Source organism: Diceros bicornis, chromosome 3 (assembly GCF_020826845.1).
Source record: "Diceros bicornis minor isolate mBicDic1 chromosome 3, mDicBic1.mat.cur, whole genome shotgun sequence".
NCBI classification, from domain to species: Eukaryota; Metazoa; Chordata; class Mammalia; order Perissodactyla; family Rhinocerotidae; genus Diceros; species Diceros bicornis.
This window is the reverse complement of record NC_080742.1, coordinates 48,998,909-49,024,015: the sequence shown is the minus strand read 5'-3', so window position 1 is coordinate 49,024,015 and position 25,107 is coordinate 48,998,909. Positions and strand designations below refer to the sequence as shown.

Below are 25,107 nucleotides of genomic sequence, written 5' to 3'. Positions count from 1 at the left end.
AAAACAGACACACAGATCAATGGAACAGAATTGAAAGCCCAGAAATAAAACCACACATATACGGACAGCTAATTTTCGACAAAGGTGCTAAGGACATGCAATGGAGAAAGGAAAGTCTCTTCAATAAATGGTGTTGGGAAAACTGGACATCCACATGCAAAAGAATGAAAGTGGACCATGTGCTATCGCCATACACAAAAATTAACTCAAAATGGATCAAAGACCTGAAGGTGAGACCTGAAACTATAAAACTCATAGAAGAAAATATAGGCAACACACTATTTGACATTGGGTTTAAAGGAATCTTTTCGGATGACATGCCTACCCAGACTAGGGAAACTAAAGAAAAAATAAACAAGTGGGACTTTATCAGACTAAAGAGCTTTTATAAGACAAATGAAATCAGAATCAAGATGAACAAACAACCAACCAGCTGGGAGAGAATATTTGCAAAACATACATCTGACAAGGGGTTGATCTCCATAATATATAAAGAACTCACACAATTGAACAACAAAAAAACAAACAACCCGATCAAAAAATGGGCAGAGGAAATGAACAGACACTTCTCCAAGGAAGATATACAGATGGCCAATAGGCACATGAAAAGATGCTCAACATCACTAATCATCAGGGAAATGCAAATCAAAACAACACTAAGATACCACCTCACGCCCGTTAGAATGGCTATAATCACCAAGACAAAAAACAACAAATGTTGGAGAGGATGTGGAGAAACAGGAACCCTCATACACAGCTGGTGGGAATGCAAATTGGTGCAGCCTCTATGGAAAACGGTATGGAGATTCCTCAAAGAATTAAAAATAGAGATGCCCTATGATCCAGCCATCCCACTACTGGGAATCTATCCAACGCACCTGAAATCAACAATCCAAAGAGGCTTATGCACCCCTATGTTCATTGCAGCATTATTCACCATAGCCAAGAAGTGGAAGCAACCTAAGTGTCCCTCGACTGACGATTGGATTAAGAAAATGTGGTATATATATACAATGGAATACTACTCAGCCATAAAAAAAGACAAAATCGTCCCATTTGCAACAACATGGATGGGCCTGGAGCGTATTATGTTAAGTGAAATAAGCCAGAAAGAGAAAGACAAACACTGTATGATCTCACTCATATGTGGAATATAAACCAACACATGGACAGAGAAAACTGGACTGTGGTTACCCGGGAAGTGGGGGTGGGGGGTGGGCACAAGGGGTGAAGGGAGTCATATATGGGGTGAAGGACAAACAAAAATGTACAACCCAAAATCTCACAATGTTAGAAACCATTAAAATATCAATAAAAATGTAAAAAAAAAAAAAAAAAAAAAAAAAAAACACATTGGACTGTTTTGGTCCAAAGTCTGTCTCACAGCTTTGCCCGTGTTTTTGTTAGAGCATCAAAAGTTGGTCAGGCTCTAGAGGGACCAAATTATTCAAACTATTTAGAGACTTATAAACCAGAAGCCAACTGATGGATTTACACTGAAGAATATAAATTTCCACTGGACAAAAGACCAACATGCAGTATTAATTCAGGGCAACATCTTAGTATTCCAACGTACATGAAAAAATGAACTACTGGTTTAAGTTCTATGTGTAGCATGAAAAGGGAACCAGGTTGTTTTGAGAACTGTTTTTTCCACATTCCAGAAAAAGGTGACAAATTATCCCTAACCAATAATAAAGCAATCCTCTATTAAGATAAATATCTACAAAATTCATATACAGAGTGTGAGAAACGCTGAATAAACTCTGCAGGAGACTTGCTAACCAATTTCTTCTCTTTTTTCCTGAATCCATGAAGACCACTTTTCTTCTGACTCTATGAAGACCACATTTTTCTTTCTTTAGATAGAGTATAAGTCATTTAGATTACTAAAATCTTTAGTTTTGGTAAAGGCCTGAAAATAATCCCAAGCAAAACAACTGGACAGAGTAGTTTCCCATCAAACTACCATTTAGAAGTTGTGTTGATTTTTTTTTTTTTTTTTAAGATTTTATTTATTTTATTTTTTCCCCCCAAAGCCCCAGTGGATATTTGTGCGTCATAGCTGCACATCCTCCTAGTCGCTGCATGTGGGACTCGGCCTCAGGATGAACGGAGAAGTGGTGCCTCGATGCGCACCCGGGATCCGAACCCGGGCCACCAGCATCGCAGCGCGTGCACTTAACCACCAAGCCACGGGGCCGGCCCATGTTGATTTTTTAATTTCACTCTCATAGGTGACTTTAGGACACTGTAACTCCATGCAGTGACAACAGAATACCGACAAAAACACTGCAAAATCTGTCTCAGGAGTAACTATTTTTAGTTTCTCTCTTTAAAGTCATAAAAATACAAAGATTAAGTTTCAAAGCAAAAATGGTGGGCATACAACTTAAACAAAGCACAAACAATCAGCAATTATTTTAAATTATCCACCTCAAAAATACAGTTTTACCTACCTAATTGCTTTCAATATTTCAACCTTAGCCGCCAGATTTTTCATTCTGGTACCTACACAAGTCTTCAGAGTGCTTTCTAAATGTTTAGTCAAATCCATGGTAGTTGCTTTCTCTTGCTGAAACAAAGAACAAGCACATCCTAGACAAGATCCAAATAGGAAACTCTATTTCTACTGTCATTTAAGTGACTTTTAGGCATAATTAAAATTTTAACAGTTAAAAAATGTTAGACCACAGGATAACAAACACTGATTTCCCTACTAGTTGAGATCTGAGAAGATAATCTACTCTAGTCTTCTGCCTTTACACAGATTAAAGACTCTTACATTTCATCTTAACAAAAAGCCAAATAGAAACAAAATTTCACATATTATATGTCTTAATACTTAGACTTTAAAAAGATAAATAAAAGATCCCCATAGAGACCAAATGATTATCAATGATAATTTGTTTTCTGATGACATCTTATGTCATTCTGCATTACAAAAGAATCAAAAACATCATTTCCTTGACCCAAATTAGATTTAACTCCTCAATTTTGACTGATATCTCAAATATATGTTTACCATAATTATCCAAAATAATGTATGGAGTAGTAATTATTTAGAAAGACCTGATAATTTTATTCCAATTATACTAAAAACCAGATATTACATAGCTAAACATGGAACTTACATTCAGTATTTAAACAATAGTCCTCATATTCTCTCCAATCCCTCAGTTAAATAGAGAGAGAGAACCAGTGTACACTTAAAGCTTATTAATACTAGGCTACACTCAGGCATGCTCATACCCTTCCGCTCCCATTTGTTGAGTAGGATGACCAGGAAAAATCAGTTATGTTTGTTCTTAAATCTGTTTATATCCACTATAATAGTGATGATAATTACTCCAAAAATTACATAAATCTAAATAGGATGAGAAAACAAAAAGTTGTTGAATCTTTGAAAATATGTTTAATGCTTTGCAAAGACTCCATAAAAGAAAATCTTTAATACAAACTGCTAATGAATGACATGTGGATGAGAACTATAAAATATTAAGGAAAAGAATTATTTAAATCTAAAAGAATTAAGAATTTAGATTGTTTCTCAAATGTCTTATTATTAATCCACTTGTAAAAAAAATGGAAATCAGATGACAAATAACGAATATAGTTTTTAAGACAAATAGAAAAGACAGCAAACTTAAACCCAACCTACATCAATAATTACATTAAATGAAAATTAGCTAAACACTCCAAATAAAAGATATGAGATTATCAATCTGGATGAAAAAGCTTAGACTCAACTATACATTGCTTATAAGAAACACTTATTAGATATAAAGAGAAAGATTAAAATTAAAGGATGGAAAAGATACGCCACGTAAACATGGCTACATTAATATCAGGCAAAGTGGACTTCAGCATAGGGAGCACTCTCAGTGATATATAGAGATATTTATTTCATATTTCATAAAGATAAATGAGACAATTCATCAAGAAGACACACAATTCTAAATGTGTATACACTTAATAACAAAGCTTCAAAATCACCAAGTAAAACCTGACAGAACAAAAGGAAGAAACAGACAAAACCAAATAATAATTGGAGATTTCAACACTCCTCTCTCAGTAACTGATGGAACAAGTAAACAGAAAATCAGTCAGACACAAAAGACTTGAACAACATTATCAACTAATTCTATTTAGCAATTATAAAACACCCCACCCAACAACTGTGGAATACACATAATTTTTAAAAGCACATGGAACTTTTCCAAAGATGAACCATATGCTGGGTAATAAAACACACCTCAATAAATTTAAAAAGAGGGATACTATACAGAGTATGCTCTCTGATACCAAGAAAATTAAATTAAAAATCAAGAACAAAAATATACTGGGTGAAAATCCCAAATATGTGGAAATAAGGCAACACACTTCTAAACAGCTCATGATTCAAAAAAAAAAAAATCACAGCGGAGTGCTTAAAATATGTTTAATTAAATAATAAAAACACATCAAAATTTGTAGGTTACAAATAAAGCAATGCTTAAATATTATAAAAGAACAAGAGATTAAAAACAATGATATCAATTTCCATCTAAAAAAGCCAGAAGAGCAAATTAAACAAAGTAGAAGGAAGAAAATCATAAAGATAAGAAATCAATAAAGTAGAAAAGAGACAAACAATAAAGAAAAAAATCAACAGAGGCAAAAATCCGTTCTTTGAAAACATTAAGGACTCTGGCTTCCAGTCCAGCATGTAAGAAGCTTAGAAGTTGCCACTCCATCCTAACAAGTAAAAAGCTGAACTACCTGAAAAATCAACAACTCTTCTTAGATCATTAAGACAGGTGAGGTCACAGGGCAATTGGGAGAGACAGACAGGCAGAGGCAAATCACAACTTACTGGAGCAGCAACCACTGAGGGAAATAGTTGGGAGTAGGGACACCTCAACTGTAACTGACAAATTGCTGGAGGCTCAGTATGAACAACTCTGAGAGTTAAAAACTCCTGGGGGACCCAGTGATCAGGATGCCCCACCTTATGGTGAATTTTACCTCCTGGATCTCTACCAGGTTCTCACAGTAAATATCAAAGAAAAATCTCAAGCTTTCAGCAGCCAGAGGGGGAAAGGAATCATTTTGAAATATGCCATAGCATTCTATTCTTCTTAACAAGATCTGCCCTCAGGAGAAACTATGTAAATAGAGCCTAACCTGCTGGGGTCTTACTAGAACCTAACTAACCTGGGGGAAGGATAATACCCAATTCTAGCCCACTCTAGCCATCCTGTCCTACCTAAGGCGGGGTGGGGGGGAGGGACAACTGAGAAGCATGTGTGAAGTTCATAGTCCAGAGGCACAGGCTCACTAAAAGACTCAGTCTTTTAGGACTATAAAACGCTTCTCCTCCCCCCACACCTTACCACATTACTAAAGGCCTATTTATAGCAGTTCCTTTTATCCAGTGCATCATGCCCAGCTATCAAGAAAAAATTACAAGACATATTAAAACACAAAAAGGACAGCTGGAAGAGACAAAGCAAGTTATCAGAATCAGACTCAGATATGGCAGGAAGGCTGGAATTATCAGACCAGGAATTGAAAATATGATATGATTAATATGCTAAGGGCTCTAACAGATAAAGTAGACAGCATGCAAGAACAGACAGGCACTGTAAGGAGAAAGACGGAAATTCTTAGAAAGAAACAAAAAGAAATGCTAGAAATCAAAAACACTGTAGCAGAAATAAACAATTTTGTGTGTGTGTGTGTGAGGAAGATAAGCCCTGAGCTAACATCTGTCGCCAAGTCTCCTCTTTTTTTGCTGAGGAAGACCGGCCCTGGGCTAACATCCGTGCCCATCTTCCTCCACTTTATACGGGACGCCACCACAGCATGGCTTGACAAGCAGTGCGTCGGTGCACGCCCGGGATCCGAACCCCGGGCCCCCACAGCGGAGCGCGTGCACTTAACCACTACGCCAGCAGGCTGGCCCCTAAACAATGTTTTTGATGGGCTTATCAGTAGACTGGACATGGCTGAGGAAAGAATCTCTATAATCCAAGACACATGAATTTGTATGTCCAAAAAAAGACTTGTACAAGAATATTCACAGTGGCTTTATTCACAATTGCCAAAAACTGGAAACAACCTAAATGCCCATCAACAGGAGAACGGGTAAACAAATAGTGGTAAATTGATACAAAGAATACCACTCAGCAATAAAAATGAACAAACTACTGATATACACAACAGATAAATCTCACAACAGATAAATCTCACAGACATTATGTTAAGTGAATGAAGCAAGACACAATAGAATATATATCAGAAGATTCCATTTATATGAAGTACATGACCAGGAAAACTAAACTATGGTGATATAAATCAGAAATAGTGTTTGCCCTGGGTGGGAAGAAACGGGCACCAAGGAACTTTCTGGGCTTGAAGGAAATGTTTTACATCTTTAATAGGTAAAGCAGATGGCCTGTAATCCACTTATTCTCTTCATGGAAGGGAACTGGGGAACACTCCTAGAGAAAAGAATAAAAGGCAGGTGACTAAGTCTAATCTCCTTGTCAACTAGACCTCTAATGAAAATAGACTATATTCTAAGAGGAAGAGATTTTATCTGTGAAATGCCCTTAGCAGGAGTCCCTGGCTAAAGGGCTAATTATAGTGGATAGAACCCAAGATTTAGGGATTTATGAAGCAGATTCCCCTGCAAAATAAGGGCTGAAGATTGAGTTCAATTACCAATGGTCAGTGATTTAATTCATCAGGCCTATGTAATGAAATGTTGATTTAAAAAAAAACCTCAGAAGGATGAGGTTCGAAATTGACGACAAATCCATGTGCTGGGAGAGTAGCAGGCCAAGAGACTCCCCTACCCCACCTCCAGGCCCACCATAACTTTCCCTATGCATCTCTTCCTTTTATTTGGCTGTTCATGAGTTATATCCTTTAAATAAGACTATAATCATAAGTTTTATGCACTTTTCAGCACAAGCACTTTCCTGAGTTCTGTGAGTTGTTTTAGTGAATTACTGAACCTCGGGGCAGGTGGGATCACAAGAACCCTTGAATTTATAGTCGACCAGGCAGAAGTGTGGGTAGCCAGAGGACCTGATTTGCAGCTACTGTCTGAAGCGGGGGAAGTCTTGTGGAACTGAGTCCTTAACTGGTGGAGTCTGAGCTAATTCCCAGTATTTAGCATCAAAAATGAACTGCAGGACATCCAGTTGGTGTTGGAGAACCGGAAAATTAATGTTGGAATAACGCATTTGGTGTCAAAAAAAAAACCACACACTTGAAAACCACACAGTATTCTTGGGAGGGAAAAAACTGCCCTGAATCTGAACAAACCTTGAGATCTAATTACCATAAAAAGAAATACATGGAGATAAAGGAGCCTGTTAAACAACCCAAGGATGCTGATTAAGCAATTTAAGAGATTTATCAACCAAAATGCAAAATGTATGGGCTTAATTGGGATCCTGATTAGAAGAAACCAATCATAAAAGGACCTTCATGGGGGCCGGCCCCGTGACTTAGCAGTTAAGTGCTCGCGCTCCGCTACTGGTGGCCCGGGTTCGGATCCCAGGCGCGCACCGACGCACCGCTTCTCCAGCCATGCTGAGGCTGCGTCCCACATACAGCAACTAGAAGGATGTGCAACTATGATATACAACTATCTACTGGGGCTTTGGGTAAAAAAAAAAAAAAGGAGGAGGATTGGCAATAGATGTTAGCTCAGAGCCCATCTTCCTCAGCAAAAAGAGGAGGATTAGCATGGGTGTTAGCTCAGGGCTGATCTTCCTCACAAATAAATAAATAAATAAATAGAACTGTTTATAACAAAAAAAAAAGGACATTCATGGAACAATATGGGAAATCTGAACACTGACTGGATATTAAATTATATTAAGGAATTATTGTTAATTTCTAAGTATGAATAATATTACGATTATGTCTTTTCTGAAGTTCTTTTCTATTAGAGATACATACTAAAGCGTATACAGTAAAATACTGTGAATGGGATTTGTTTTAAAATACTCAGGAGGTATAGATTTAAAAAGAGATTGCCCATGTGTCTAATAATTATAAAAACTGGGTGACGGGTACATAGAATTAATTATTCAATACTCTCTCCTTTTGGAGTGTTTGAAAATTTCCATAATTAAAAGTTTTTTAAAGAACATAAAAGGAAATGTAAATGAGAAATTATTAATCTTTCAAACATCCAATGAAATCCAATGATGATTAGTTTGGAGTATAAGAAAAAATTTCATCTATAAACAAATATAAAGAAAGAAAGAGAGAATGCGGGCAGGGGTTAGGGGGCGGGAAGAAAAAGAGAAGGGATGGGAAAATGACAGAAAATCAAACAAACAAATAACAGCAGATTAATATACAGATTTCCCAGTTGGTCATTTTTCACCTTAAGCAAATGAACGTATATACCATACCTGCAGCTCCTGGGCAGTCTGTTCTACTTTCAATTCTAACGCCTTATAACTTTCAAGGAGAACCTCCTTCTCTCTTTTAAGCTTTTCATTTTCTTCAATCAGTTTCTGGTCCTGCTTAATTTTTGCCAGGCTGACATTAGACCCTAAATTAAAGTCACCAACAGCCAAACTTTCCCTATTAAAAACAAATTCACTCATTTTAAAAACCAAACCATATAAGGCTGACAGAGATCAGAAATCTTGGGCTTTTTACACCATAATATATCTTATTAAAGTTAACTTTGGAAATTAATGTAAAACCTTTACCTAGTTCAACAATAAAAAAATATTTTATGCAAACTCAATTTAAAATAACTGAAGTCATACTTCAAAAACAATGCCTCCATCTCAAAGAAAACATATTCCAACCCCCTCATAGCACTACCAACTCCAGCCAATACAGCAAAAAGCATTTCTATGTCAGTTTCTTCCACTCCCTCCTCTCTCCATCCTCCCCAAGCCATTAGACAGTTGAGTTCCTAAAGCATTGGTAAGATCCAAAAAACAACTACACCACCCAAGACATGGCAGCATGGCTTGGATCATTATACAAAAGCATATGAATGGTTTGGTACTTATAAACATCAAATCTGGCTTCCTGCTTCAAGTTTATATTTCAACATTATCTAAAAAGTGAACTCCTTTTGTAATCAAATTCCATCACAGTAAGTTTTCACAGGAAGAACACACAGCCTCTCTTTTGTTAAAAAGAAAAGGTAGGCCCTGGCATAGTGGTTAAGTACGCGTCCTCCGCTCCGGGTTCGGATCCCGGGCACGCACACACGCACCACTCGTCAGGCCATGCTGTGGCCACGTCCCATGTAAAGTGAAGGAAGATGGGCATGGATGCTAGCCCAGGGCCAGTCTTCCTCAGCCAAAAAAGAGGAGGATTGCCATGGATGTTAGCTCAGGGCTGATCTTCCTCACAAAAAAAAAAAGAAAAGGTAATTCCCGGAAACTCATTAAAATATTCTTAAAGCCATAGGAAAAACTTCAAAGCTGATTTGAAACTCTGGCTCTGCCTGAATAATTCAGATTTAGGGGTAGATTTTTATTTTTGATAAATGTATTCCAAATGTATTCCAACTCTTGCATCAAGAGTTGGTATGTGAACTTTAAACAATTCAAGAATGATTTTTTTTTCAAAATGGCTTTTAATGAAAATATTCCTGCTAAAGCAGAGACGAATACATGTTTGAGAAAAATAGAAATAATCAGTATCATCCCTCAAAATCACTGACATAGTTAAGGACTCCAAAAGCATAAGCCTTGACTTTTATTCTACTATGACAGGGGCTTCTACCATGAATTAGAAATTAAGTAAGACTAAAAACCCGACCCACAGTCTTACTTTGGAAATGTCACATGATTTCCTGCATCATTTTCATTCTTCAAGTCAAGAGTCGGCCTCCCACTTAAGCGCCCCTTTGGCCTGCTGAAGGCTGACTGGTTTGATCTATGCCCCCACAAGGGAATGGGGCTTTTGAGGTTCCTGAGGACAAGTTGACCAGGATCTGATTTTTTTTCCTCACAGACATTAGTGCTGGAAGTGAGTTTGCATTTTTCTGCAAATCCTTTCTTAGCCACCTCTTCCCCTATATCCACACTGCCATACTCAGCCTGAGCAATAACTGTTCCATCTTGATAGGTTGCTTTAATTCTCATTTTTATTTCCTTTTCAAAAATCAAGCTCCCCAAAAAGGTTCTGCCCTAAGAAAGACAGGAAAAAAGAAGACATAAACCAACTACGCCATGTTTTTCTTCACTTATTTTGTTTCTAGCCAGTTTTTCCAACGATCATATTTCTTCACTCTGAAATCTCTATAACAGTGGTCTTACCTTGTTGTTGACTATATGCAAATACACTTCTGCATGTGTATGACTATATTCCAATTACACAATTGCTAAAATCTTCCTTTCCAGAAGTAGAGCTAATACCTGTATAGGCAGCTTTATAAATTTTAAAATGTGTACCAATTAAATAATTCTTTTAGAATAATTTTTTTAAACCAAGAAGACTGTGTTGAGCATTCTGGCCCCAACTAAATATAATGGTGTCCTGAGGAGCTACAGCACATAAAAATGAATTTTGGGGAGTTGGCCTGGTGGCGTAGTGGTTAAGTCTGCGTGCTCCACTTTGGCGGCCCCAGGGTTCACAGGTTCGGATCCTGGGCACAGACCCATGCACTGCTCATCAAGCCATGCCACGGGAGGCGTCCCACATATAAAGTAGAGAAAGATGGGCAGAGATGTTAGCCCAGGGCCAATCTTCCTCAGAAGAAAGAGGAAGATTGGCAACGGATGTTAGCTCAAGGCTAAACTTCCTCACCAAAAAAAAAAAAAAAAAAGAATTTTGGTATCTAGACAAGGTGCTGAAATTCAACAAAACTTTAACAATAGTTTTAAAGGCAGAATCAGTTACTCTGGTTTTAAATTAAGACAAGAGCAGAGGAAAAAAACAGAAACTCAAAGCACAAGACATCTACAAATTTTTTAAAAATCAACAAATGAAAATTAAGAAATATTGGATGTTAGAAATTCCTAAATTCAAAACCCTCTTAAATATAATTTTGTTTAAAAGGAGCAACAACTGTAAAACTGGCATATGAGAAGTCATATGAGTAATTAGGTATTTACTAACTTTAATTATTGATTATCCATCCATAGCACTAAGCACAGATAAACTTAAAACATATTCGGGATTAGAAGATATCTTGAGATTTAATTTTAATAAGAACTTGCTTACACCTCAAGAAAACTGAAATTCCTAAACTTACTCTGATATGATCTAATTTGACAATTATTCTACTCTTCCCAAATTTCTGTAAGTTCCTTACCTAATTTTTACCTTGTACTATAGAGGAAATGAATCAGTTCTCAGAATATAGAAAAGCATAAATATGAAACAAAAATAGGCACTGCTCAAATTTATTGGTCCATATCTTACTTGGAATAGGGACTTGATGTAATTAACCTTTATCTCTCTTATAGGGAGGAGCTTTATTTTTAGCTATATTGCCACCAGATAAATGTGAAAAACAATATAGTTTATGCAAATAAAGCAAACCAAATAGGAAATCATACCAACAATAATTCAAGTAACAATAGTGTAAAGACCAAACTAAAAACTAGAAAATACAAGCTGGCCACAATTGAGAGAGAGAGAGAGAGAAGAAGACAAAGAAAAAGAAAAAAATTTTCAAGGTCTAAGAAACTAAGTAATACTAGTAGGGAGGAACTATTTTTCCTTTTTTAACTACATAGTAGTACAGAGAGTAGAAGTGGGACCTATGTAGGACTTCTTTAACATTTTCTGTGCCATGGGTTCCTTTATCAGTCTGGTAAATTCTTTGGAATCCTTCTCAGAAAAATGTTTTTAAATGCATAAAATACTTAGACTTACATAGAAAATTATTTCACTGTGATACATTTTAACCACAAGTTAAGAACCCCTGGGCCTAGAAGGAGATTCAAACTACAAATGCTCAAGGATTATCAACAATCACTACCCCTGTCCTCCAAAAAAAAGAAAGAAAAAATAATTTTTTTAATCCAGAAACCAAAATGACAAGGTATTTTAAGCTAACAAAACACAGGTTTTATAAATTTTTCAAATCATAAAATTTAAAAATACACACACATTGAGAGGCTTGAATTCACCAAGAATATCAATATAGATAGCAAAGATGGTCCAGAAGGTATCACCAACAAATGAAATCACGCAGGCAAAGCTAACTAACTCAAAATTTAAGTCATTGAAATATATCAAATTAAGATTTCGATCAATCCAAATGTAGTTTTTAGTTAATCTCTTTCATACAAAAATCCTTGCTTTCAACCCTTAATGTTGAAAGTCTATCTAAAATTCAAGTACAACTTTCATCCCTAACCAAGTGTCCGAAAATTATTGCTGGAATATGTAGAATTCCTAATATTTGAAGAAACTCTGTCTTTGGGCAACATATGACATTTAAATGGAAATAACCTACTTTCTACAAAAGTTCCTATTACCTACAGCTGAATGTTCTAAAGGTATACACTACTTCTCACTTAGAAGTTTTTAGGCAGAAATCTGATGTTTATACTTTTCTCTGAAGTCAAATTCCTTTTACTTATGGTCACCAATCACAATCAGTACAAAACTGTTCAATCAGATTCTCCCTGAATCATATATAACCACAAAGACACAATCCTGACCTTGGAATAAAATCTGAGTTTTCCTCAGTTCTAACTAACAAAAAGAATGACACAGTAGATGATACTGGGGTATTTTAATATTTTAGTTTATTACTTTATCATAAATATATGTTCTACTATATGTTCTACATATTCTTTTTTAAATGTCAAATATTTAATTTTTAATTTTTACAGCCATTAACTCTTGTGTACTGGAGGGAGGGAGGGAGAGAAATGTATTAAACATATTTAGGAATTGAAAAGGTATAAAATTAACCTTTAATAGAATACAGAGCTTTCAATCATTAAAAAAAGATAACGTCATTTTTCTAAGATATTTATTGTGTTTTCCAAACTGGTAAGCTTAATTCAGAAATAAGTATCATTTGCTTTCTAGTTTAGTCTACTTAATCTTTTTTTTTTTCTCATTTTTTAGCAGAGTTTTATTCATTCATTGATCCAATATTTACAGGGACCAGATGGGTCAGGCTGTGCTCAGCAGAGAGAGAGGCAGCTGCCATGCCTGCCAGCAGTCCCCTGCCCCCCACCCGTCACTATGTAGTCTATCTCATCTTGTCTGGATATATTAGAAAATAGGCTAAAAAGCCTTTAAACTGTTAAATCCAAATTCCAGTCTCTAGCACTCATTCCCTGATTCTACATAAAATTTTTAAAGAAAGAAAGCCATTTAAGACATAATTTAATCTTCGTTTGATCTTCATCAATTTGTAACCACCATTCTGAGTATTAATTTCAACTGTGCTACAGCATGGGTGTGAGAGTATTAGTTTAAAAAATGTACTAAAGGTATTTCAGTACCCAAGACACTCTCTGGGAACTATCTCATTTTTTTCTTAAACTGAACCCCTACTATTCCTTCATTCTTTCAAATGCTAGATAAATTGGATGCTCATCTAACACTTTACAGGCAAATCTCCCTGTAGCAAAAAGGAATAAAACACCTGTCTCTACCAAGACAGTATTGTCTCTACCAAGCTCATGATCTGTGAGGGAGGAAAAAACGACAACTCTACATGCCTTACACACTGAGTGACTAAAACAGCTGCAAGGGAATGGATGGTGGGTATCAGCAAAGGCTTCATATAGAAAATTACATTTGAGCCTTGTGCTGAAAATTAATGGCTAAACATGGGCTTTCCAAGCAGATACACTCAAGAATAACTATTTTTTTTCCAGAAAACATTCAGTTTGCTACTTAGTTCAACTCCAATCAATAGTCTTTTTACTGAACTCAAGCATGCAAATACAAATAGTATCACCTATTAACAACCTATGAAGCATACAAAACTTTCTCAGTAACTAAAATTTACTCCTTTAGTTCCAAAACTGACTTTTAAAAATGACATTTTTGAGGGCCAGCCCGGTGGCGCAAGTGGTTAAGAGCACGCGCTCTGCTGCGGCAGCCCAGGGTTCACTGGTTCGGATCCCAGGCGCACACCGACACACTGCTTGTCAAGCCACGCTGTGGCGGCATCCCATATAAAGTGGAGGAAGATGGGCACGGATGTTAACCCAGGGCCAGTCTTCCTCAGCAAAAAGAGGAGGATTGGCAGATGTTAGCTCAGGGCTGATCTTCCACACAGAAAAAAAAAAAAAAGGATGACTTTTTTTTCTTGATTCGTGTTTGTTTCAATCAACATAAACTTTATATCATCTTACTATGAGAATAGCAATGGACATGAGTTCTAGCCCTAGCTCAGCCCTATTTAGCTTTATGACTTTAAATGTCATGTAAATGTTCTAGACCCAATTTCTTTATTTGTAAAATAATAAGGTGAGAGCAGACAAATTCTAAGGTCTGTAAATTTAACATTGTAGGGTTCTACACATGCAAGAAATTCAGTGAGCCTCTACCTTGGTCAAAATATTTATATTAAAGAAAAAAGTAATAAACTTTAGATTTTAAACCAAAAATTTAGGATGTAATTTTACAATACAGTGCAGACAAAACTATACCCAACAACCTCCAAGATTCTCAAAACAAAACAGAGGCAAACAGAAGTTATTCAAATTTTACTCTTCCTCATAGTACTGATTAAATCATATTTTCACATAAGTCATTTGAGCTGCTAAATAAAACAATACAATTCTGGTTATTTTGTAATGTAATACCCTCTCAACAGTAGTAACACCCACCAAAAGAATATCATTATTGCACAGTAGATTTAAAAGGCGGAATTCCTGTAAGACTACCACTGAAATTATCAGATGTCTTCCATAATTAGGTTACTAACTCCAAATTTAATAGAAATGAATACAAACTAGAATCTAGATTAGCAGAACAGTACCACCAATTATTACATCAGTGTGAGCCTCTGCCAAAATGATAAAATCTGATTAACTTACAGCTCCATTAATCTCAAATTTGTGATATTTAATGGCCAGGGCTAGGTTAAAGATCACTTTTATTTAATAAATACTTTCTCAAGAGCAACACATAACAGAATAATTATTTTCATAATTGTCTCATCATATAAGAGATAATCTTTTAAGGTTTCACATCAGAAGAAACTATTTGCATTTATTATATAAATATATACATACACATATATATGTATCATGCTTATCTGATCAAGAATGTTTACCTAGCACAGATGAGCACAAATATATTACTATATAATTGCTTTTGAATTATTCCATAACTCATATTTTTAATTTATACAGGCTTTTATACTAAAGAAAATTAGTGGGATTTAACTATACTTATATTTTGTTTTAAGCACTTTGTTTTACTTTCATTAACAAAAATATTTAAAATGTGTGACTTGCCTGATCAAACTGGGTAACTTCTTGGCCAGAAGGAATCTGTAGTCCCCAAAGTCTATACTTTTTGGCAACACTAGAAAATTGCAGATCCAAAGGAATCTCAACTATATCAGATCGATTTAGAATTTCAGTATTTCCATAGTCAATGTATCTCACTAGACACTAGGAAGAAAGGAAACAAATACTAATACTGAACTTAGATTAAATATCTCCAAAGAAACCACCAATTTGCTGCTTTCTCTTAATTACCTATAAATCAAGACAGCATTTTACCTCAAATGGACAACATGCACTCAGAAACAAGAGCTCCAGCAATAGCCTCAAAATAAAGAAAATCTATAGTCCATGAGGTCCCGGTGATTTCCGTATTTAGTACTAGCTAGTACCAAACAGTACTATTTCCAATAGCACCATTTCTCATTTTGGCTCTGTTTTTTTAACAGTTGGTATTTAAATAAACATAAATCTATGAACCTTATGGCCCTCTCCTATCTCAAATGTTAAAATCTATCAACATTCTTAAATTCAAGTTGGAAACAATAAAATCTGAAAAGAAAGGGAAAGTTATCAATCTTCCTTTGATAAAATTAAACCCACTCCAACTATTAGACCTTGGAAATGATTCAAATTCACCCTCACCTCCAACTCAGTATCTGCTTAAAAGTACAAAAGAAAAATAGTTTATCACAGGATCAAAAGTCACCTTGTTACTTAATTTAAAAAATTAAAGCCAAACCAAAAGCAAATGCAAAATATTATCTCCAGTTGTCAAACTGTAGGGAAAAGGTCTATTAGAAAGGTCTATTTCACTAAGATAAACCATTACCTAAAAAAAAAGTGATTCAGAAGATTACTCAAATTGTTTCATCTTATCATCTCCTTAATATTATGTAGCATGAAAAATATTTACAGAATATATATACTATAAAATATTTTAAGTTCAGGAAAGCAGACATTGAAAAAACAACACAGGAAAGCCTACAGAGACGCTTTTACACAGCCTGCAATGTGCAACTGCCACCAAATAGCTATTCAGAATCTCATCTCCCCATATCCCCTTAAAAATGTCCCCAAAGTTTACAATGCAAAAAATAAAACAGCTAAATACAAAGAAAATTCATCACATTTAGGCATGAGAAAGTGGCAAGCCAACCTTCATTATTAACAATATGCACATTAACTAAGTAAAAGACAAACATAACTTCAGGATCAAATGTTCATTTCCTACTCAATCTTAATAGAATGAACTTTTAAAAGTTAGCAAGAGCCAAATATAATTATTAAGAACTGAGGTACAAAGAAGCAACCGGTCACCAAAGATAATCTACAAATTATGTAATCTGGACAACCTAGGGTGGTTATATGACAACTTAAATTCAGAAGAATATTCCTGAATTTGACCTGGATTTCTTTAAGCATTTTATTTCTTTTGTGTTCACTAGGAAAAAAATATGTTTTAATCAATTAATAAATTCATTGAACCAGATTTTATTACTACTATGAACAAGCAATGAAAGGCTAAATAAGCATCAAATTTTGGAACCAGAATAAGTATTCCTCAGGGCAAAAAAACTGAACACTTGTTCCTGCCTTTTCATCACTGATGATTTTCAGCACTTTGCATCTGTACCAACATTTATCTTCAGAAAATAATCCACCATAAATCTACAAAGAGAAAAGAAACTAAAATTACTTCACATTTTAATGAATCAAAGCATGCAGATCAGAATAATGGTTAGTATTTATTAAGCACTTACTATATGTCAATAAACACATATATATATAATAATTTATTTTATTCTCACAATGACCCTATGAGGCACATACTTTGTTTTCGCCATTATATGCTCAAAGTCAGAATGGTTAGTATTTATTAAGCACTTACTATATGTCAATAAACACATATATATATAATAATTTATTTTATTCTCACAACGACCCTATGAGGCACATACTTTGTTTTCACCTTTATATGCCCAAAGTCATAAGCTAGTAAGCAACAGAACCAGGATTCAAACTGAGGCAATCTGACTGCAGAGTCCATTATGATATTCTGTCTCTCCAAAAAAAAAAAAAAAAAGAGGGGGAAGAGGAAAGACACAGAAATCACAAAACTCAAGAAAAAAGGCACAAGCATCAAAGACCTAAGAAATCATGCTGTTTTAATGTCTAAAGATATAACTGGCATAATTAAATATTCTTTTCTTTTTGTCTTTTATTTTTTTATTTATTTATTTTTTAACCTATTTTATTGAAGTCACAATTGTGCTTAAAACATAAACATCCCAAGTACATGCCACTTAAGTCTAATTCTCAACTATGATGGGATCCATATGTCCTACCAGCCAGGAAAGATTTTCAGACTTTTACTTTATATATAAGGACTTTGGTACTTTAAGTGGATAAAATTAAATTAGATAATATCCTTAATACTGAACTTTCATTTATTTTAAATTTATATTTCAATTTAATTATGTTTAAAAAAAGAATAATCAGAAAAATTTACATACTTTATAAGTCAATTTCTCAACCTCAGCACTACTGACATTTGAGACTGGATAATTCTTGGAGGAGGGGGCTGTCCTCTGTCCTGTGCATTGTAGGATGTTTAGCAGCAGCCCCCAGCATCTACTTACAAGATGCCAGTAGCACCCCCTTCAGTTGTGAAACCAAAAATGTCTTCAGACATTGCCAAATGTCTCCTGGGGGTGGGAGTGGGGGATACAAAATCATTCCAGGTTGATAATCACTTTAAATCATACATTCTCAGAGCTTCCAGGTTGGTAAGTGCGTGGAGATATGGGGAGAATAGCACACCTGGAGAGAGCATGGAAGTTCTGAACCCGTTCCCACATACCTTTCCCTATGCATCTCTTCCATGTGGCTGTTCCTGAATTATATCCCTTTACAATAAACTGGTAATCTAGGGTTCACCCCTCAGAGCCAAGAGCCCAGGCCACTGTCACCCCTCAAAGACAGAGCCTGGGCCAGAGTTTCTCCCAGCAAAACACCATGCCTGAAGAGCTACTGAAAGCAGCTGCATCTCTGGAAATAATGTTTGAATTTGTGAAAAAGAACTTCAAGATATGCCTGGCATTTATTGGAAATGTCTGTTTAAAGATACATGATTTAGCAGGGACTGTCTGTGCAGACTACAAGGAGATGCTGGAGTTCTGGAAGAATTTGTACTTGCCAGACCCTGAGAAGATGGAAGTTCTTGGCATCGTGCCTAATTTCCCTTGTCTGGCACCTGAAAAACAACTGGTCATCTTGGTTGGGGAACATGGAGCTGTTTTTGCCTTTGAAGAGGAAGATTTGTACAAAGTCAACAGTGATGTAGAAGACTTCATTAACACTGGCCTCCATCAGTTTGGCCAAAAGGTTAACAAGCTGAAGAAGGAGCCCTCAGAATCAAAGAGCAAAGAGGAGCTGATGAAGAACTCATATATAAAGAAGCCAATGGAGGACAACAGGAACTTCATCAACAGTACAGCTGATGAATGAATCATCACTGGAATATCCTTTGGTCAAAGTGATTCTTGGCTTAGAGCTGCCAAACTCCTGGAATTCCCCGAATTTTGTATGATCATTAGGACTCAGAGTGGGAGAGTTCCAGACAGTTTCACATGAAAAATCTGTATCATATACACACAGAAAGTATGTTAAGATTGGGAAAAAAAATCATACATTTTCAATGGGGGAAATATTATCCCTGAGGGAGTGAATATTATTCTTGAGTGGTGGGGGGAAATCTTAGATATTACAATGGTTTGTAGCCCTCCAAAGTTCAACCCTACTTGACAACACAAACAGATATACAGTGCATCTGTGGTGTTAAAATGTCTTGGGAGGAGGTCTCCCTTTAGGGAAAAAATGCCTTAGAAGGACATAACGAAAAAAAGGCTGAGGAACACTGCTTTAGGTGATGGAGTATAAATTAATTTTAAGTGTATTACCCTGAACTAGGACAAATTCACAGATTTTTAAAGGAAAAGGAATATACAGCATGAAATGTAAAAATCCTCAACTCCTCAAAGAAACCAAGTACAAATCAATTCAGACACACAAATGGATATCTAACAAAGCAAAAGCTACAAAGGATAGTTGTGTTCAATTAGCACTTAACTCTGATTCCCTTCGCTAACACTCAACAACTGGAGGGCAAGAGAGAGTACAAATGGCATGGTACCCTCTCCCAATCATCTTAATTTTTCAGCAAGCAAACCGGCTTAGCAGCAGAAATAGCTGAAAATCAATAGTCCTATCTAATTTCAAACTCTGCAAAAGGTCACATTATGTTTAGTTAAGACTTTGTAATAATATAACAGTATCATTAACAATTCAATATAAGGCAAGTGACAGAAATGGTGTGTCACTGCTACCCAGTCTAGGGAGGGGTAGCAACACTTGTATCCAGGAATAGAGCTAGGACCCAACCAAGTTAAGGACTCTGAAATTCTTGACTCTGTCAGTGTGAATAATCACAGCAACAATCATAAATACAAGTCTATCCCAAATAGAGATACTTGTCTTTAGAACACAGAACTATATATTCACTCCTTCTGTGCCTGGTCCGAATGTTCTCCTCTCACAACTCCACTATTCATAGCCCATGACCTGCCTACACGGTGAGGGAGAGAACCATGCAATCACTAAGGAAAATTTACAAAGTATAACCCATTCATGGATAATCCGAGGTGGCTGAGTAATTATTTATAATGAGAAGTCTATTATCAAAACTAGTTTGAATTTTTTGTAAATCAAGCAATTTATTTTGCATTCAACAGAGGAAAAGCAGGTACATCTTAATTTATAACACTATTAAACTACAAAGATGCTAAAAAAAACACTAAAAGCTTCACAAATTACATTCCTTATCCATTCTGATGCTTAGCTCCAAGCTACATTCCTCCTTCCTTCCTCCTAAATTTCTTCTTTTTACACATTTTTATATATGCCATTGGGGTTTTAATTATCTTAAAATAAAACTAATAGAGGCACATTATTAAAAGAAAAGTATATCAAAAGAAATAAATAGTAAGACTTCCTTCCCAACATTCTTCAACATGCACCTCCTGAAAATAATTTTACATTTACACTAATTTTATGTATACACTAGGATCTATGTTTATGTTTTTTTATTTACACAAATGGGCTCATTTTACATACACTATTTTGCACCTAATTCCATATTGAAATACAGAGATCCACCTCTCTCATTTAAATAATCAGGGCTTGGAGCTGGGTGAGGCAAGCAAAGCACTGAGGACACAAAATTTCAAGAGGCACTCACTCTGAGGTACAACCCTGCACTTGCATAAGTGCCTCCTTCAATTTTGTACTTACCTTCCCCTATATCAGCCCCCAAAATGATTACTTAGTATTCTAAAGTAAGAATCTACCACAATTCAGTAATTATTCCAATACAGGGTATAGGTTAACAGTTGGGTTCTGTGAGTCTGAATACTTAATCCACCATTAACTAGCTGTTGACTTTCATAGTTATCCTAGCTGTGCCTCAATTTCCAAAAAAAGTATAAAATAACATCTGCCTCATAGGGCTGCTCACAGGGTTGCTGTGAGGATTAAATGAGTTAGTACACGCAAAGTGCTTAGAATATTGCCTCGCAAAGGGTAAGACTCAATAAATACTAGCTATCATTATTATTATTACTATGACTACTATTGTAATATATTGAAGGATATTTAGTTAATCTCTACTTTTGATTATTACAAATACAGTAATGCACCGCATAATAACATTTCAGTCAACAACAGACTGCACACACAAGAATGGTCCCATAAAATTAGTACCATATAGCCTAGGTGTGTAGTAGTACACAAACCATCTAGGTTTGTGTAAGTACACTCTATGATGTTTGCACAACGACAAAATTGCCTAACAACACATTTCTCAGAACATAGTCCCATCATTAAGCAATGCATGACTGTAATGCTGCAATGAATATTTTTGTATAAATATCTTTGTATACTTATAAAAATGTCCAAAGGGTAAATTCTTGGCAGAGAAACTGATGCATCCAAGATTATAGGCATTTATTGTTTTGAAAAAGATGGTTACTGCTCATATACAGTCACCTGATTTAAAACAAAGATTCCAATACAATGCAATAAAGAAAGAATGGTCATTTCAATTAATGGTGCTTGGCATAATTGGATATCCATATGGAAAAAGTTAAATTTGACCTCCACTCGCATCACAATGAAAAATTTACTGGAGGTAAACCATAGCCCTAAATGCAAAAGGTAAAAGCTTCTACGGGGGAAAAAAACATAGAATATATTCATGACCATGGGGTGAGTAAAAATATCTTAAATAGGAAACAGAAAGCACATACCAAAAAAAACAAAAAAATTAATATATTAGACTTCAAACGATATCCAGAAAGTGAGTAGGGAAGCCATAAACTAGAAGACGACATTAGCAATACACATATAAGACAAAGGACTCATATCCAGAATATATAAAAAATATATACAGAACTTCCTAAAAACCACTCAAGACAAACAATCTTGAAAATGGGGTAAAGATTTGAATTGGCACTTCATAAAAGAGGATATTCAAATGGATAATAAAACTATGAAAACATCCTTAAGCTCAGTACTCATCAGGAAACTAAATTAAAATCACAAAATAACACTACACACCCACCAAAATGGCTAAAATTAAAAAGACTGACAATGCAGAGGGTTGCCGAGGACATGGAGGAACTGGAACTCTCATACTTTGCTGGTAAGGATGCAAATTGGTTCAATACTTTTGCCAAACGGTTTGGCCAATACCTACTAAAGTGAAACATGCCTACTCTATGACTCAGCAATTCTACTCCTAGGTATATTATTCAAAAGAAATAAGTTAACACATCCAGCAGAAGGCTTGCATAAAGATTTCACAGTAGTTTCATTCACAGTAGGCAAAAACCACAAACAATTCAAACGCCCATCAAAGGAGAACAGATGAATTGTGCTATATTTATATAATAAAATACCACACCCCTTGAAAAAGAACAAAGTACCAATACACCAATACACACAATTATAATTCTGATGAATCTTAGAAATTATGTTGAACAAAGGAAGCCAGATATATTACAAAAGAGTACATATTGTATGATTTAAGAACAGGCAAATGAATCCATGGTGATAGAAGTCAAAATAATGATTACCTCTATTAGAGAAACTACTAACCAAGAACTGACTGAGAAGGGGCCTGAAGGAATTTTCGGGGATGACAGAACTGTATCTTGATCTGGGTGGTGATTACACAGATGCATATATATGTAAAAATTCATCAGGCTGTATACTTAAAAGATATGCACTTTACTGTATGTAAGTTATACCTCAATTAAAAAAAGGAAAAAAAAAGATCATCAAACTGTTCTCCATAAAGATATCTCCTACAGATTTTTTCTGAATCAGTGTGAAAGGCAAAGATTCTATTCTGTTCACCATTGTATACTCAATACTTAACACACTGCCTACTACACAGCAGGTAGTCCATAAGTATTTCTGGAAGAATAAATTTATGATGGCTGTAGTTTACACAAATTTTAGAAATTTGCTTCTTCCTTTCAAATATATTAAATATTCCAAAACCTATAAAATCTAAGACATAGGAAAGCTAACAGGAGAGACGGAATGAGTATATCCAAGAATATGGCTCACCTTCTTTGGATCAAGACTCCCAAAAACTGAATTAGCATGGGGACAAACTTCAGACAGTGAGCAACCAATCTTCATAATATCCTTATTTCTACTGATACTCTAGAAGGAAAAACAGATATAAGATTCAGTAAAATATTCTTTGACAGTGTTACACAATTGAGAGTTCTAGTAAACATAATACTTAAAAAAGATTTTAAAGCATAAGAAATTAAACCAAATTCTTATGTCAATATTTTTTCATAATTCAAAGGAGTTCTTGATAAGAAATGGGACTAGGCTATAGAAAATTTTTACTTCCCAATGAGTTCAAATTATTTGGAATTCAAACTAAGATACCAAATATTATTAAATCATATGAAGAGGTAATTTTAAACAAGTGTCTCTGGATTTTACTTTAGATCAAATTCTAATTGCTCAAAATGGATACCATATTTTGGTCAAATGACATAGGTCTTCTCACATACTTGTTGTTGTGTAAAGGAAACAGATGTAAAAGCAATTTCAAAATGTATACGTTCCTCAACACAAATACTGTAATCTAGTTAGTAAATTAATCTCTTACAGGAGCATAGGTTAACAACTCTGAAACTACTTTAGGTATACACCAGGACTGAACAAACAAGTAAATATATTGTAGATAATGAGAGCAGTGAGAGAGAAATTATGAATAAGGCAGGCAGGCTAGAATGAACTTGCAGTGTTAGATTAGAATTGGAAGGTATTCGTATGAACCCTCAGTATGTATATGTATGTGCATGCATGTGTGTGTGTATACGTACACGTTTGTGTGTACATATACTCAAATCAAAGAGAAACATACACAGAGAGAGAGAAATACAGATGTGTGGGTTTTTACACATATATATACTTCCTAGTTCTGTCTGCTGAGAGGGACAAGAAGCAATAACACTTCAGTAGCAATAAGCACACCTAGTGCCCAGATCTTGATTTCTAACCATCATTCTCCAATAAAAGGAACTAGCGTTCCTTGGAATGTGGTTAATTTCAGGGCTAGGAAAGGGAAATAAAAGATGATCCTTGAATATCTGGTGATGCCAGAAAGTAAAGAAGTCCTCAAAAAAGGAATGGGGATATGTATAAAGGACACAGTAGCCAATGTGAACAATCTCCTAATGGCCAAAGCTGGAACAATTTAAACAACAAAATAAATAATGACACTATTGGATTATAACCCATGAAATAAATATCCATTTGTCTATATTATACAAATAATTGACTAAATGGTGGAGAAGAGACAGCTCTTTCTTACTGGAGAATTCCAATTAATAAATGAGGAAGGAATGAAGGGAATAGAAAATCATCAATAGACAAGCACCATAGTAATACATAACAAAATTTTAGGGTGAAAAGTTGAAGAGAAACAAGACTAGATAGTCTCAATGTATCTCCCTCTAAAACACTTATTAATTACAAAAGGAAAAACAGTAACTTTACAGTGAAGAAACCCACTGCCACCTTAACCAAGTGGATCAAGGTTAACATCATCAATAATGAGATATATCAACATCATGAATCCCCAACATGATGCACTGAATAGGACACAACATCACTTCTGTGGTATTACTCTCAATACAAGAAATCACCAAACAAATCCAAGCTGAGGGATACTCTATAAAATAACTGAACAGTACTCATCAAAATGTGAAAGTCATGAAAGATAAGGTTAAATAAAGGAACTATCAAAGGGTGGAGGAGCCTAAGGATACATGACAACTAAATATAATGTGGGATCTTGAATTGGATCCTGGAACAGAAAGAAGACAATGAGAAAACTGGTGCAATTTGAGTAAGGACTGTAGCTAATAGTTAATAGCACTGTACCAATGTTAATTTCCTGACTTTGATAACTGCACTGTGGTTATGTAAAATGTTAGCATTAAGGGAAGTTAGGTGAAGGATATAAAGAAAGCCTCTGTACTAATTTTATAACTTTCCTGTAAGTCTAAAGTTATTTCAAAATAAACAGTTAAATATATAC

The 25,107-nt window shown here is 35.2% G+C and overlaps 1 protein-coding gene across 1 annotated transcript in view; it reads right to left on the bottom strand.

Annotated features, from left to right (window-relative positions):
• Positions 1-25,107, bottom strand: part of STK31 (serine/threonine kinase 31) — a 118,162-nt gene that overhangs the window by 88,221 nt on the left and 4,834 nt on the right. The window contains exons 4-9 of the mRNA XM_058527276.1: positions 23,109-23,207; positions 17,013-17,087; positions 15,426-15,584; positions 9,811-10,169; positions 8,421-8,595; positions 2,460-2,575 (exon numbers count right to left, since the gene is read on the bottom strand). Coding sequence (XP_058383259.1) covers positions 2,460-2,575; positions 8,421-8,595; positions 9,811-10,169; positions 15,426-15,584; positions 17,013-17,087; positions 23,109-23,207 — 983 coding nt within the window. The remainder of the gene's footprint in view (positions 1-2,459; positions 2,576-8,420; positions 8,596-9,810; positions 10,170-15,425; positions 15,585-17,012; positions 17,088-23,108; positions 23,208-25,107) is intronic.